This window comes from Aricia agestis, chromosome 11, assembly GCF_905147365.1.
Source record: "Aricia agestis chromosome 11, ilAriAges1.1, whole genome shotgun sequence".
NCBI lineage: Eukaryota > Metazoa > Arthropoda > Insecta > Lepidoptera > Lycaenidae > Aricia > Aricia agestis.
The window spans coordinates 17,247,858-17,264,179 of record NC_056416.1 but is presented as its reverse complement, the minus strand read 5'-3'; the positions used below and the strand labels follow the sequence as shown (position 1 = coordinate 17,264,179).

Genomic DNA, 16,322 nt, shown 5'->3' with positions numbered 1-16,322 from the left:
GTACTTTATGTATATTAGCCAGATGATGAAGTAGGTAAGTTACAATGTTTGTTCAAATTATAGGGGAAAAAATTAGTCTCGTCGTTATGTTGTAAAATGTTAGTTACCTGGTTCTTCCACTCACGTCTTTACTTTATAATTGCTACAGCAGCAGCATACAGCAGCCGTGCTGAGCCAGCAGCAGCGGCAGCGCTCACGCCACCGGCGCGCCGCGCCGTCAGCACTGACCAGATAATGTTGTATGGGTTCTGTACTTTATATTGGGCATGTTTACGGCCAAAATAAAAAAAACATGATATTATTAGTTACAACATACGCACTAATGAGGAAGCTTAGATTCGCCAGAATAACACTTAAGGCTAATAACACAATTAAAATTTGCACAGGATTACAAAGGAATAAAAATGTTGACAGATTTCCTCCTAAGTCTTCCACTTCTTGAACCTTGATAACCTAAAAATAATTTTCAGACCACGAAGATTCGAGAACATTTTCTAGAAGTGTTGATAATAATTTATGCAGAAAAGACAGCTTATCACACTCTATTTTATTATATTTTTCTCGTAAGCTATAAACTTTTATGACGTGTATTTTAGAGGAAAATACTTTGTAATATAATGTAAAATACGAGTAAACATGTGAATACATAATAATATTATGTCGCACATAATACATTACAAAAGTCAGGGTAATTCTATTTGGCTATGGAACCCTAAAATGACCAAAAACTAGCAAACCAAGCAACACATTAACTGGGTAACACCAATGTGTAAGTGTAATATGTTATTGCAGGCAATATACAACATAATATTATGTTTCTGTCAACTCCGCAGAATACCGCACGTGCACGGGAACTGATTGACAGTTTCACGACAAATATCGATTTGTTCAATAGGGAAGATGCGATATTTATGTATTTTTTTAAGAATTCCATGTAGAATAGACCACATCTCCACAAGTATGTTAAAAAATTAAAATACTGGGATTTACTGCAAAAAATGCGGTTTAAAATTGACAATTTACATTTTGGCGCCAAAACGGATGTATAATATAGTCTGTATGACGTCACTACTGTCATGCCCCGCGTTCCATTTAGCGTTAAAAACGATCAGAGCGCTCAAAATGGAGGCATTTTGATCATTTTTAAGGCTAAATGGATTGCAATAGCATGTGTGACGTCACTGAACGCTGATTGGTGTTTTGAAATCCGTTCCGTTTCAAGTTACTTTTAATTCGTAATTTTTGTAAAAAAAAACTATATTTTATAACATATTAACCTTGCAGTGGCCCTTTTTTATATTTATTTAATAATTATAATTTGATAAATTTTGCTATTAAAATGTTAAATAATTATAATTTAACATTTTAATAGCAAAATTTCCATAAATATTCTATTTGCATGTTCCCTATTATACATCATCATCATTATAATATAATATTGGTTATTGTTATCTTTGTGTTAATCTGAAAACGAGGAGCCACATTACTTAATGATACATTGTGTAAAGCCGTGCGCCCTCCCAAACCCCCCCCCCCCCCCTCCTACAACTGTTGCTTTTAACGAAATGGTATCGCGTCGTTAGTGCTTACTTTTAATTATCCTTTTTTACAAAAAAATGATAATTAAAATTAATTATAAAAGTGAATTTATTCTAACCTAAACTAAACATACGGATTTCGAGTGTCATTTGATTAATAGGCTTTCGCCCCGGTTTCTGCTTGGGGGGGCTGCCCGCCCCCAACCTCCCCATTAACTTCCATCCCTCAGTCATCAAAAATTGATGATTCCGATGATCAAACACAATTCATTTTGTCTCTAATTACCAATAACTATTTACCTATTAATACACAATTTAGTTTACTTAATAAATCGTGGGTAACACCGCGGGGCACAGCTAGTTAATATAAAAAAATTCGTTTGTTGGTGCTACGCGGTGCTACGCCGCTCTACGCTGCGCTACGCGGGTCTACGGCGCGCTACGCCTGACCTAATTACGAACTTATAATTTACTAGCTGTGCCCCGCGGTGTTACCCGCGATTTATTAGGTAAACTAAATTGTGTTTTAATAGGTAAATAGTTATTGGAAATTAGAGACAAAATGAATTAAGTTTGATCATCGAAATTCGGAAACATAAATTTTTGATGACTGAGAGATGGAAGTTGATTATCCTGTCATATGCTATTGTTTTTAACCGACTTCCAAATTGAAGGAGATAAAAAAATATATTTTATGCTCAGATGTGTTTTTTTTTAATAATTTATGATTAACTTCGCTGTCTGTGAAACGATTTCCAACATTTCGCAGTGTAAAGGACTGTGAGACGGAGGACGGGACGAACGGGCGGCACATCTATACTTATATTATAAAGCTGAAGAGTTTGTTTGTTTAAACGCGCTAATCTTATTACCTGCTGATCCAATAAAAAAAATTCTGAACCCATTTACCCAGGAAGGCTATATTCTAGTGCATCAGGAGTTTCCAATCTTTTTGAGGCTGCAGCGCAGTTAAACGTAGGAGACGGGACGAAAGCCTATTAATCATATGACACTCGAAATCTGTATGTTTAGTTAGTCTGGCGTAGCCCCTCCAAGCAGAAGACGGGGCGAAAGCCTATTAATTATTCAAATGACACTCGAAATCCGTATGTTTAGTTCAGGTTAAAATAAATTCACTTTTATAATTAATTACTTGGTTTGTTTCTAAAAAGGATAATTAAAACTCAGCACTAACGACGCGATATCATTTCGTTAAAAGCAACAGTTCCAGGAGGGGGGGGTTTTGGGGGGGCCCAGCCCCCCCAAAGCAGGAGACAGGGCGAAAGCCTATTAATCAAATGACACTCGAAATACGTATGTTTAGTTCAGGTTAGAATAAATTCACTTTTATAATTAATTACTTGGTTTGTTTCTAAAGAGGATAATTAAAACTCAGCACTAACGACGCGATATAATTTCGCTAAAAGCAACAGTTCCAGGAGGTGGGGGGGTTTGGGGCGCGCAGCCCCCCCAAGCAAGAGACAGGGTGAAAGTCTGTCAATAAAAGAACAAAGAAATCAAATGAAAACGAACATAACATCTCCTCCATTTTGAAAGTCGATTAAAAATGTAGTCTATGTGTTAATCCAGGATGTCAGCTACCTTCTTGAAAAATTTTGTCGAAATCGGTTCAGCCGTTGAAGCGTGAAGAAGTAACAAACATACAAACTCACACACTCACAAACTCACATACTTTCCGCTTTATAATATTAGTAGGATATTATTCAACATTGCCAGAATAATTATTGTTATGTTATAGCTTTGTTTAGCATCTTATGAGTTGAGTATCTTAAAATCTCGAAATTTATTTTGAAAATAATAATATGCAATTTCAATTTATTACGGCTATTGGCTTACGGTCAATTCAGACAGCAACGCGATGCGTAGACGAATTTCTATTTTTTATGTGAATATGACAGTTTTATTATACTTAGTCAAATCGTTGTAGTAGTTGCGGTCTGAATTAATTCTTATAGAGCAATCAGACATCGGTAAAAGCAAATATAAGTTGTCCGTTGATTCCTGATAAGATCCAGTATAAACGACTTATATGGCACCACTTGTCTGCTATGTACCGTGAATACGTAATGGCGGCGGCGAGCACACAGACTCGCTGACGCACTCCGCAACGCCCTGACGTCACCGGGAACTGACTCACCGCTCCCGACCTGCGCCTGCGCACGACCACCACGCATCATCATGAGCACTAAGGGCCAACCCATACGTACCACACCACGTCGCAACGGTGAAAATGGTGTCGCTGCAGCTTTTTGTAGTTGCGTTGTGGTACCAACAAAATGTCGACGTGGTTGCGTCGTCACCAGTAGTTGCGATGTGGTTACGTACGAAAGTCAATGAAACGGAGAGGGGGAAGAGCGCGGGCGGTGTGCGTGCAATGTCATCGCATCGACGCAACGTTGTGGTTGCGATGTGGTCGGCCACTAGTTCGCTTGTGGTTGCGATGTGGTCGGTATCACACAAGTGGTCGACGACGACTGCAAAATTTGGTACATGTGAATAGTCCAGTTCATTTACAATACGAAATACACGCCCGAAAACCCGAACCGACGGTGTGGTTGTGGTTGTCGTGTGGTTGTTGTACGTGTGGGTTGGCCCTAATTGCCGCACTCAGAGACGAATATCAATTACCTAACCTAAATATTTATTTTAGATAAATTAAACGGGCATATTATGTCAACATTTCCATTTGATTACAATAAACTAATTATTCTAATTAATATTCGTCTCTGAGTGCCGCAGGAAGCTCCCAACATAACTGGCCTGCGATGTACTTCTGTATGCGTGTTTTATGTTTGGCATATTTTTCCATGGCATTGTATTGTAATCTCTGAACGGACTTTGACCTAGGTTTTTTCGGTTAAAAGCTATAAGTGATCAGTGTTCTGTATTTTTAAGACTAAAGAATGCAAAACTTAACATTATTATGAAATGTCAACATTTGTATGAAATTATGAGCCCAGTCCGATATTTTAATTAAAGGAGCTTCACATGCTACACTAAAGAAGTCACATATCTCCGGTGTTGCAGGTGATCCGTACTCAGTAGTCAGTACTTAACCTGCTTCAAGTAAGCAGCCTACTGTATTTACTTGCGCCTAATTTCACGCGTCATATTTTTTCCTTAAAAAAAAGTGGAAGCTTGAAAATCCCAAACGATCGCTGTCTCTAACGGTACAACATTTAAATCTTTGTTTAAGGTTGAATAGGGAATTATTTAAATCATTTATATTTAAAAATTTTAAATCTCCGATCCGAATATTTGATGGATTTGCCAATTTATTACATGAAAAAGTGCATACTCAATAAACTGCAGGCGGGCCTATAAAACTATACTACTAGTAAAAAAGCAAGTTGCCAAACATCGAGCGGCTCGGATTTCGCACAGTCGGCAGGTTGTACAGACAAGCTGGAGAGAGGTTAAATTTCATGCGATGCGTTTTGGGTTGCCGCAGTGGTGAGTGGTGACTGGTGACGCTCCGACATTCAGAATGTAAATAATAATATCTATGGACGCTTCACACCACGTCAGTGTGGCCCCGTGCTAAGTACCGAAGGACTTGTGTTACGGGTACCAGACAACGGAAATATATAAATAATATAAATGCGTTAGTTTGTCTGTCTATTACCACTCACGCTTAAATTGCCGTACCGATATAGAGTTGTGGGACAAGATATAGGATAAACGAATTTTTGCGCAACGGAATTGTGGGTGTTATCAAGTTTTACACAATATTATGTCACGGTGGCAAACGGCCGACGCGCGACGTCGCAACTCGCACCGCACCGCAACACAAGGGAGCAATGTGGCTTCGCTAACTTGACAACTTTGACAAGCGTGTTGATTATAAGCTGACACAGCAGTGCTGATGATATTAGTAACTATTTAAATACTAAGTACTGACATGCACGCATGTCTTTTAACAATAATTCAAATATCAATACGGTGCGTATTGATATTTGAATTGAATACGGATGACATTTTTATGAAACAACTTGTGTTGTTGTGTGTTTTGATGTTCTCGTCCTGATATTACGATCAGTAATGCTAGTTTCATGGAAATCATTCAGAAGTTTTCCACGAATATCCTCACAGTTTTGATATAAATTGTAAAAATAACAGTAATGGTAGCATTTCAAGTTTTGTCTTTTGTGGGCTACATATACCTTTTATTATACTTTTAAGTTTTAACGATCGTTTTCATCGTAAACATTTACGTATTTTTACTTTCTTCGCGTAATACATTGTAGTGGTGTTACGTCCTAGCTGTAATGTTGTTATCTGCTAGCTCACGAGCCACTAATGTAATCCCATAAAAATAGTTGAAAATACTTCAAGATAAAATTATGCTGGTGCGGTTAAAAAATATAGTTTTTAACAATATCTGGATATTCATAATATTACGTTTCAGTATTTGAAATACTGAAAAATTGTTTACTAAAAATAATTTTAAAGTGTTTTTCTACATCATTGTATTCAATATAGTTTTGTAATCATTTTGTTATTATGTTAATAAGTCTTTATTTGCGTAAACCAAGGGGGAATCCCCATTTCATTTGATTGTTAAAAGCAATATACCAATCGAATAACATGTTGAATGAAATTACAAAGTAATGAATTACGATTCAAATCCATAATTTGTTTACGATCGTGACGTCAAACATTGACCCACCGTGCCGACTACTCTCCCTGAGCAGTGAGCATTAGGACCAAACCAAAAGGTATCAGAGTACTAACTGATACTGTAGTCTGTAAGCCAAACCGTAGCTCAGTAAGAGGAACTACACTTTAAGTAAAGGCTAAACCAGTCATTCTATTGATACTCGTAATAATCATCATCACTCGTTTGCCACTACAAATATACTCGTAGATATAAGAAGTAGAGAAGAGTATGGCAAATAAATGCTTTTGTATTTTTAGCTCCGAAGTCAGTAGTAGTGTACTATTATCTATTCTGTGGTAGTGGTCACTTAATAGCTGATATTAATTAACTTTATCTAATATTATATACTAATATTAGAAATTTGTCGGTCTGTTACGTTTTCATGTCGAAACCGCCAATATGAACCGATTTTGATGGCTGTGGCTTTCCACTGCCATCAAAATAGTTTATCCCCCTAACTAATAAACGCTGTATAAGCTTTGAATAGTTATACAGTGTTTTGTCTTCTTCAATCCAATTAAAAATGTCACTTGTGTGACAGGAACAAAACACTGTATAACTATTCAAAGCTTATATAACGTTTATTAGTAAGGGGGTAAGTGTTTAAATTCGGCTTCAAAGCTTATTAAATTTATAATTCGGGAAAATTACATAGGTTTTATTTCGCCAAAATGACAACTTTCTGCGCGAATAATATCCGGACAACTTTCTGCGCGAATAATATCTATAGTAACCTAGCACATACGTCTAGTCAAACAAATTAATACCGTTTAACCAATTTTGCAACTTGAGAGCTTCCAAGAACAGACCGGTGCGCGTTGGCCACTCGACACCCTTGCAGCATCCTCGTCTGACTCACACACTTCAGAGAACTTGACCATTTTCCTGTCCACGTCTTCTTGCATCCTTTACCTGTAGAAAGTGGTTTAAAAAAGCAGATAATTTCTTTCTAATCGAGTGTTACTTAAAATAACAACGTAAATTGTAAGCGCATTCTCATTTGGTCCAAATCATGATTAAGTATCGTCAGAAGGTCCATGAATGAAATAAAGTCTTACAGCTATGCCCTAGTTAGTATCTACAGTCTGCACTAGCCAATATCTAGTGTACACTCAACGCTGTAGACATACCTGGTAAGTCGGTTATTTTACAAGTTACTAATTTAATTTTTTTTTTTATTAATGCTCGCTAAATTAAAAAAAACCTACCGCCGTACTCAGAGACTTAATTGTGATTAAACTTCAATTTAAACATTTAATGAAGAGTTTGGCAGATAATGTATGGGGCCTATGTCAAAATTTTGAATTAATTACATCATACATGTTCCACTTGAGTGTGGCAGCTAGTCTTAACAGTTATCAAAATTACCCTATAGACAAAAAATTAGAAGCAACGTGATGTGCCAATTTGCAGCGCTCGTCACCAGCTGAGGTGTCCGAGTGGTTAAGGAGTTGGACTTGAAATCCAATGGGTTCTACCCGCGCAGGTTCGAATCCTGTCCTCAGCGTCTTTTTGAGCGTCATGGTTACAACTTATTTTGGTATGGCGAGGCCTTACTATGGCTTTAAGTTTATCTTTAACAACATAAATGACGCGATTAGGAACTAGGCAGCTTAATGTAGTAGTACTTAGTAGTGCCTTGTACTATCAGAGAAGTTAATTCATATTATGCAGATGGCCGAACCAACCGATAGGCACAATAGACATACCTAACTTCTGTCTACTCAGCCATAGGTCACGATTTCTATTGAATTGACATAACTCAACTAAATGACGTAAGTCCGTCAACTGCCTATATATACTTAAATCAATTTCTCATGTACTTATGTACCTTTTTTTAATGATGCATTGTTTTTTTGCCGCTAATCTTGCGTACAAGTGGCGTAAAAACATTGCTTTTTGATTTTTTAAGGCGTTTTAAATAGTAATAATATTATTAGGGAGTGCCTCCGCTGCCGACGCCGGCTTCCAAAAATACCAGTATTGGGAACCGGCGGTAAGTATACTGCTGGCAGCCGAGATATAAAACAACGGCTGCCGAGTGCCGACGCCGCGCAGGCACTCAAAATGGAAACCGGTGGAAATGTGTAAAACGCTAGGTTCCAGTACCTAAAAAGAAAATATATAACCTCAAATATTCTACTTTTTAACCGACTTCAATAGGTGGAGGTTATATGTTCGGCTGTAGATATTTTAGTTTTTTGTGATACATTTTGATCAAATGCTACCAAAAAGTAGTACCACGGACCACGGTTCTGAAGGTGCCGAACAGAACCTCGTACTCCTTATAATACATGTTTGAGAATTTCAGCGCTGTTTAAAGAAGCAAAGGTACTTTAAATTGCTACTATGCAGAATATCCCATAATATCATCATCATCATCACTTCCCTTAAAATAACAATATGTATCCCAGCCCCGGATCTAGGGGGGGGGCAAGCCGGGGTCTGTGCCCCGGGCGGCAAATTCAGGGGGCGGCCAAATTCATACTTCACGGACAAATGGACAACTCATCATTGACCACGTAATAAAATATATAATAGCACAAGTACAGTAATTTCATGGCCATATCAACTTGACCGATACCCTGAGCGCGGACTGCGGAGTGAGACGTGCTGCACGAACATTTATTATTCGCGAGGCGCGTAGGCATAGTTCAAAATACGCACCCGGCTCTCGCACGCTTTTAAACCCTATCCTGTTAATTATATTATATATCCTACATAATATTGATAGCTGAAATTATATTATGGATGATAAAGGTACTGTGGTAGTAGGTATTTAGGCTGCTGCAGAACCCTTCATGGTCGAGTCCAACTCTCGCACTTGGCCGCTTTTTTACGTTAGGAGACCCCCCCCCCCCCCCCCCCCCCCCCCCCGCCCGCTTATCAAAGCTATATATACGCCCGTGGGGGGTGCCATTTTTCAGTTTTTGCCCCGCCTGAAAAAAATTGAAGATCCGGGGCTGATGTATCCTCAAATTATAACTTTATTATTGGTACATTTTCATAGTCCTTTAGCTCAAGATTCCAGTATATAATAAAGTACTCTGTGGCTCAAGACTGATGTTTTTGATCATTATTCTGTCTTATCTTATTTGACAAGTCAACAAGCATGTTTTCCAATGAATAAGGAAACAGATGGAAGCGACATAACTACAAAAAAGTGTGGCCGGCGCCATATTGCCAAGAACTAAACATGGCGGCCTATAGTGATGGGACACTCGGTTGATATTTGTCGAGGATATCGATAAGTAAGATGTTATAAGTGAGCTATTAAGGTTAAAATCTTTTAAATAAACGATCAGATTCTTCACCTTATATTTTTTAAATTCGATAAAAAAGTACATCACTAAACGTCAAATCTACTAATTTCTATGTTGATTAAATATCGAAAATCAAGCCATGTTATATTCTATTCTATCACAAATCTTATGTATTGTCTAATTATTAACTAAATTAGCACATACGAAGTCAAGCCATCGGTAAAATAACAAAAATTTTAGTAAAAATATAAACGTACCGATCCAAGGACAAACTTTTTTAAATTTCTTCACTTTTTTGACGGACTATAAATTAATTTTAAAAAAAGCAAATGGGTCGAAAATTTTGACCGATATATCGATATTTTTTTCGCGATATATCGAGACCGATATTATTTTCTTTCAATTTCAACATCCCTATAATACGACACTTTGACAGTTTATGTACCTCGGAGAACCGGAACATAAAATAGCGGACCGGCCACGGCACACAGTGGTCCGAAATCGCTAAATAGTGGACATTCGCAAAAAAGTTCGATTTTGGTGTGGAAAAAAATACCATCCGATAGATTTTAAGAGAAGTAACAATAAATCCTTATTAAGTTTTTTATAAAAATGTGTATTTAAGGTGAAAAAAAATAATTACGAAAATGTTGTATGGGAAAGAATCTATAAATAGATTTTTTGCAAAAACTACGAAGTCATTCTGGTTCATTTTTGAAACAAGTAAAGTTCTAGTGGAATATAAGGTTTAGAAAAAAATTACGAAAATTTACGTGCAGCCTTTTGCAGTAGAGGGGTTCAAAATTTTCAAATAATTTTACTAACTTTTTAGGTGTGGAAAAAATACTATTCGAAAGATTTCCTAAAGAGTAACATTAAATCCTTATTAAGTTTTTTATAAAAATGTATTTTTTAAGGTGGAAAAAAATAATTACTAAAATGTTGTATAGGACGGAATTTATAAATAGATTTTTTGCAAAAACTACTAGGTCATTCTGGTTCATTTTTGAAACAAGTAAAGTTCTAATGGTATGTAAGGTTTAGAAAAAAAAAACGAAAATTTACGTGCAGCCTTTTGCAGTAGAGGGGTTCAAAATTTTGAAATAATTTTACTAACCTTTTAGGTGTGGAAAAAAAATACAATTTGATAGATTTCCTAAAGAGTAACAATAAATCCTTTATAAATTTTGTACAAAAATGATGTTTTAAGGCGAAAAAAAATAATTACGAAAATTGTATGGGTATAATATATGTATATAAAACGAGTCCTTAAAAAGCAACAATACTTATTTGTTTTTACAAACATGGATAGCAAAAACAAAATTAAACTAAAATTAACTGCCGACTAAACTATTGTAATTATAATAAAATAAAAATTGTTACACACTAATAACTCAAACAATTTCAAATGAAACTTATAAATAAACAATAATAAATAATAATCAATTAAAGCAACGCGCTTTACAAACATAGTGGATCTCCAATGCTATCATCGCCTTGTAATGACACAACTTCACTTTCTTCGTAATCTTCAGCTGATAAAAGAGGTCTTTCAAGCAACAGGTCGACTGTGCCTGGATGAAATTCTTGGTGTTTATTTTTAGACAACTTTGGACGAATGTGAGACAAATATGGATCAAAGCTTATTAAAAAGTTGTGCAACAAATCTTCTTTAGTTTCTGCTCGACTCGTCTTTTTAGTATGCATCTCTCTAGTATTTCTAAATCCTTTATTCCTTGCTTCTGAAGCTTCTTCACTCAAATAGCCAATTGGAATAAAGCCAAAATGCTTACAAATATCAGCACCATGTATAAGGATTTTGTGAACACTTGCAGGCATGTAGTACCACGGATAAAGCTTTACCTACAGCTCTGCAGTTTCCCTAGAATAATTTCGAAACTGATCTATATTGATAAGCTTCCCAGAAGAAACTGTCTGCAATACAACGTATAATCTCTTTATTAAAGCTATATCTATTTTCGTTATTTCAGATGTTGTCCTAAAGTCCCGAAAAAATCTTCTAGCAGTGTTACCATCGTTAGTAGTTCCATGTCCTTGTTTGACAATATCAATCAATATTCCAGTTTGCTCTTTAAACTCATGTTGTGTGGCATCCTTTTTTGCTTTTTTAAGAATTTTGTTTTCATCTCGTGCTGACCACATTTTAAAGTCCATATTATAAGATATATATAAAATACATTCCATGCATCGAATCCACATGTGAAGAGACGATAAACCATATTGAAGTATATTTTCTCTTAAAGGTTTATTCAAAATCACATCGAGCTTATTCATTTCACTTGGCTTTGATATGCATATACTGCATGTTGATGAAGATGGAGTATCAGACACAACCGTTACTATTTTTAATAAGCTCTGATCCATATTTGTCTCACATTCGTCCAAAGTTAAACACCAAGAATTTTATCCAGAAACAGTCGACCTGTTGCTTGAAAGACCTCTTTTATCAGAAGATTACGAAGAAAGTGAAGTTGTGTCATTACAAGGCGATAATAGCATTGGAAATCCACTATGTTTGTAAAGCGCGTTGGTTTAATTGATTATTATCTATTATTGTTTATTTATAAGTTTCATTTGAAATTGTTTGAGTTATTAATGTGTTAACAATTATTATTTTATTATAATTACAATAGTTTAGTCAGTAGTTATTTTAGTTTAATTATGTTTTTGCTATCCATGTTTGTAAATACATATAAGTATTGTTGGTTTTTAAGGACTCGTTTTATATAATTATATTATACTCATACAATTTTCGTAATTATTTTTTTTCGCCTTAAAGCATCATTTTTGTACAAAACTTATAAAGGATTTATTGTTAATCTTTAGGAAATCTATCGAATAGTATTTTTTTTCACACCTAAAAAGTTAGTAAAATTATTTTAAAATTTTGAACCCCTCTACTGCAAAAGGCTGCACGTAAATTTTCGTATTTTTTTTTCTAAACCTTACATACCATTAGAACTTTACTTGTGTCAAAAATTAACCAGAATCAACTAGTAGTTTTTGCAAAAAATCTATTTATAGATTCCGTCCCATACAACATTTTAGTAATTATTTTTTTCCACCTTAAAAAATACAATTTTATAAAAAACTTAATAAGGATTTATTGTTACTCTTTAAGAAATCTTTCGAATAGTATTTTTTTCACACCTAAAAAGTTAGTAAAATTATTTTAAAATTTTGAACCCCTCTACTGCAAAAGGCTGCACGTAAATTTTCGTATTTTTTTTTCTAAACCTTACATACCACTAGAACTTTACCTGTTTCAAAAATGGACCAGAATGACTTAGTTGTTTTTGCAAAAAATCTATTTTAAATTATATATTCTTTCCCATACAACATTTTCGTAATTATTTTTTTTCACCTTAAATATACATTTTTATAAAAAACTTAATAATGATTTATTGTTACTCCTCTTAAAATCTATCGGATGGTATTTTTTTCCACATCAAAATCGATCTTTTTTGCGAATGTCTACTATTTAGCGATTTCGGACCACTGTGCGGCATTTTGATTTGGTAGAGACCATTATGCCGCGTGACCGCGTCCACTTATAAAAGTCAATGGTGTTTTCCGAATAGGCGCTTGTTTTTTTTTAACTTCTTGGTCAATCGAAGCATTACCCAAAGACAGATAATATATTTTTTGTTTTCTTTCGGACTACTTTTAGTCTATGACTTGACTTAACTGTTATCTGTGGCGTGTTCACACTAATCTGTGGTTCACACTCTGTCAGTGTGTTGTCACTTTGTCACAAAAAAAAAATAGAATTGAATACAATTTGCTTGCCTTGTCAGTGAATTTACGACTGATCTTTTGCTAATCTTATCCTATTGTCAAAAACTAGAAGGTTCGTAATGATCAAATATCCGATTTTATCTGAAAATATAATCTAATTTGTGTCTAGTGAGTCCCTAAACTGTAAAATAAACATTATGAATAACTAATTTATAACAAAACTAGCATTAGAAAATTAAACATTGGCCTCCAAAACTGTGATGGAATCTTTTCTCGATATTATAAACAGACGAAAAGAGTCTACGGTAGAAGGATACAAATGATTCGGGTCGCCTGACATAGTTAACTGCCACGCGAAGTACAAATTTAGTTGATCCGCGATCAACTGTGCTCACTCGCTGGTGACGGTGTCATGAGCACAAACAACAAGAGACGCGGAGCGAGCGGTTCCAGTTGTGCTATCCCTGGAGTGGCCGCACTCGTCAACGTCCCCACCGCGATGTCTTCTGATCTAGCGTCGCTGTTCGAGTGCCCGGTGTGTTTCGACTACATCCTGCCGCCGATCCTGCAGTGTCAGAGCGGGCACCTCGTGTGCTCCAGCTGCCGGCCGAAGCTGTCCTGCTGTCCGACGTGCCGCGGACCCCTGGGAAACATCCGGAATCTCGCAATGGAAAAAGTAGCCAGCAATGTTATGTTCCCGTGCAAACATTCCAACACCGGCTGCACCGTCACCCTAGTTCACACAGAGAAAGCCGAGCACGAGGAGGCCTGCGAATTCAGACCGTACTCGTGTCCGTGCCCCGGAGCTTCGTGCAAATGGCAGGGGGGCCTTGACCAGGTCATGCCTCACCTGATGATGTCCCACAAGAGCATCACTACATTACAAGGAGAGGACATCGTGTTCCTGGCCACCGACATTAATCTCCCCGGAGCGGTGGACTGGGTCATGATGCAGTCCTGCTTCAATCACCACTTCATGTTAGTATTGGAAAAGCAAGAAAAGTTTGATGGCCACCAGCAATTTTTTGCTATAGTTCAACTCATAGGATCTCGCAAGGAAGCTGAGAACTTCGCATATCGATTAGAGCTGAATGGTCACAGTCGAAGATTGACGTGGGAGGCCATGCCGCGCTCCATACATGAGGGAGTCTCCTCTGCCATTATGAACTCGGATTGCCTAGTATTTGATACGTCTTTAGCTCAGCTGTTCGCAGACAACGGCAACCTCGGTATAAATGTCACAATTTTACGTACCAACAGCATGTAAGGTCCGCTCAGTAGAAACAGGATTAGAACTCAATAAATTATAAAATTTAGTGGAATATTTTTGTGGAAATGCATTCATACCAATATGTTTATCATGATTGTGATTTGTGAGCCAACAAACACTTTCTTACTTCTATTTTATTGTATTTAAAGGTGTGTTCAATTTTAGTGATATAATTTTAGTAGTCAAAAAACTATGGTGGAATATTAATTTGGGACATTTTCCACATCTCTCAAAATGTGGCAGTACACTCGGCTGGTTCATCATGTGTTGCAAGAACTTCAAATTGTCAAATATTACTTTTTATCAATACATAATAGGTGTTCACAAGTAAATATTCTGTGAAAAATTCTACTGTGTCTCATAACAATGACTACAATGATGAAGATAATTTTAAAAGCTGAATACTTTTCGTTTGTATCTTGTAGTTTTTGTTGTCTTAGGTTGTGTAATAAATTATTTTAATGGAATTGTAATTAAGAATTTAAGAATACATCAAGCACACGAAAGCTAGAGTGAAAATGTTATAATTTTTGTAGGCAGCTGGAACGGTTTCAGAAAATTTGATTTATGCCACCAGTTATTCCAAACGAACAAATAATGATAAATGATATGTATATACAAGTGATTATATTAAATTAAGGATGTATTATGATTTGTAACAGTGATAATATTATATCACTGTAGCTCTTAACTATACGACTGATTTAGAAATGTATTGTCAAATGTGCGGGATTCTTTAAGTATTTATTTCATCTAAAAAAGATTTTTAATTTTCCAAAAAGATCCCAAATGGCAATGGTGATATCCACCTCTTCAGAGTTTTACTATACCTTACCATGCAGGACATGTTGCCAAATGTATGGATGTTTATTCTATAGTTTAAAAAATGTGGTGAAATTATATACTGTATATGGATATTGGATACTAAACCCAAGGAAGGTTCAGACATAATTTCAGCATATATGTATCTACGAAATACTATAGGAACCATCTCTAAAAATAATGGAATATTGAGGTGTTCAACCTGCATGGTGGTGAGGGGCCTTGCACGGATTTGCCAACATTATTGCTTGTGTGGTGGTGGTGTTTGCAGGTTCTTGCATGCGAGTGTACGCATTGGCAGTGTGGGAGAGGAAGGAGGTGCTGTGCACATGCCTATGCATAGGTACACTCACTCATTTACCCAAAGGTTGAGCTTTATTTCGCGGAATATTGCTAAAAATAATAACAAACAAAATTTTAATAATGGAATATTGTCAGCAGTGTGTAATTTTCAGAAAAAGTTGCTATGGCATGTAGGAGTTGTGAAAATAAGCAATGTTTAATCATTAAAGTGTAAATAAATTAACAATGATATTATTAAATTGCCTATTTGTCCAAAAACTTTGTACTTATAGAAGTAAAAATGATTTACATGTATGAACGTTACCACAGAGATTTTGATGTAATATTCTGGAGACATGATGATGATTGTATATAAGCTACTTCATTGTTTGAAGGTAGTTTGCCAAAGAAACCTGCGAGTATTTCACAAATATATTGGCTGTATTTTAAATGTCAACAGAAAGGATAACATGGATGGGATGCTCTTTCACGAGATCTCTTATTTCCTCGAATATTATCTGGCATCGAGACGGTCGACGGACTTACGATATGTGGCAGCCGCGCTTCGCTACATAGCGTTACATACTTGTATATTTGCATATGAATAAGAGCGGCGTACATACTACACTATTGAAATTGTTAGTTCTAATATAATTTATACGAGACCCACGTTACTTAACTTTAGGTGTACTTTAATTTCCGATCAA

At 36.0% G+C, this 16,322-nt stretch overlaps 1 protein-coding gene and 1 non-coding gene across 2 annotated transcripts; both read left to right on the top strand.

The window, feature by feature from the left end:
- The first annotated feature begins 7,644 nt into the window (after positions 1-7,644).
- Trnas-uga lies at positions 7,645-7,726 on the top strand. Its single transcript has one exon. It is a non-coding gene; the product is annotated as a tRNA-Ser (tRNA).
- Positions 7,727-13,259: 5,533 nt separating this feature from the next.
- Positions 13,260-15,578, top strand: LOC121731737 (E3 ubiquitin-protein ligase SIAH1A-like). Its single transcript, XM_042121329.1, has one exon. It carries the CDS (start codon positions 13,654-13,656, stop codon positions 14,506-14,508), a length of 855 nt encoding a protein of 284 aa, XP_041977263.1. The 5' UTR covers positions 13,260-13,653; the 3' UTR covers positions 14,509-15,578.
- Positions 15,579-16,322: the final 744 nt, after the last annotated feature.

Coding starts and splice junctions, on each gene's coding strand:
- LOC121731737 (XM_042121329.1), top strand. CDS start 13,654: ATGAGCACAAACAACAAGAGACGCGGAGCGAGCGGTTCCAGTTGTGCT.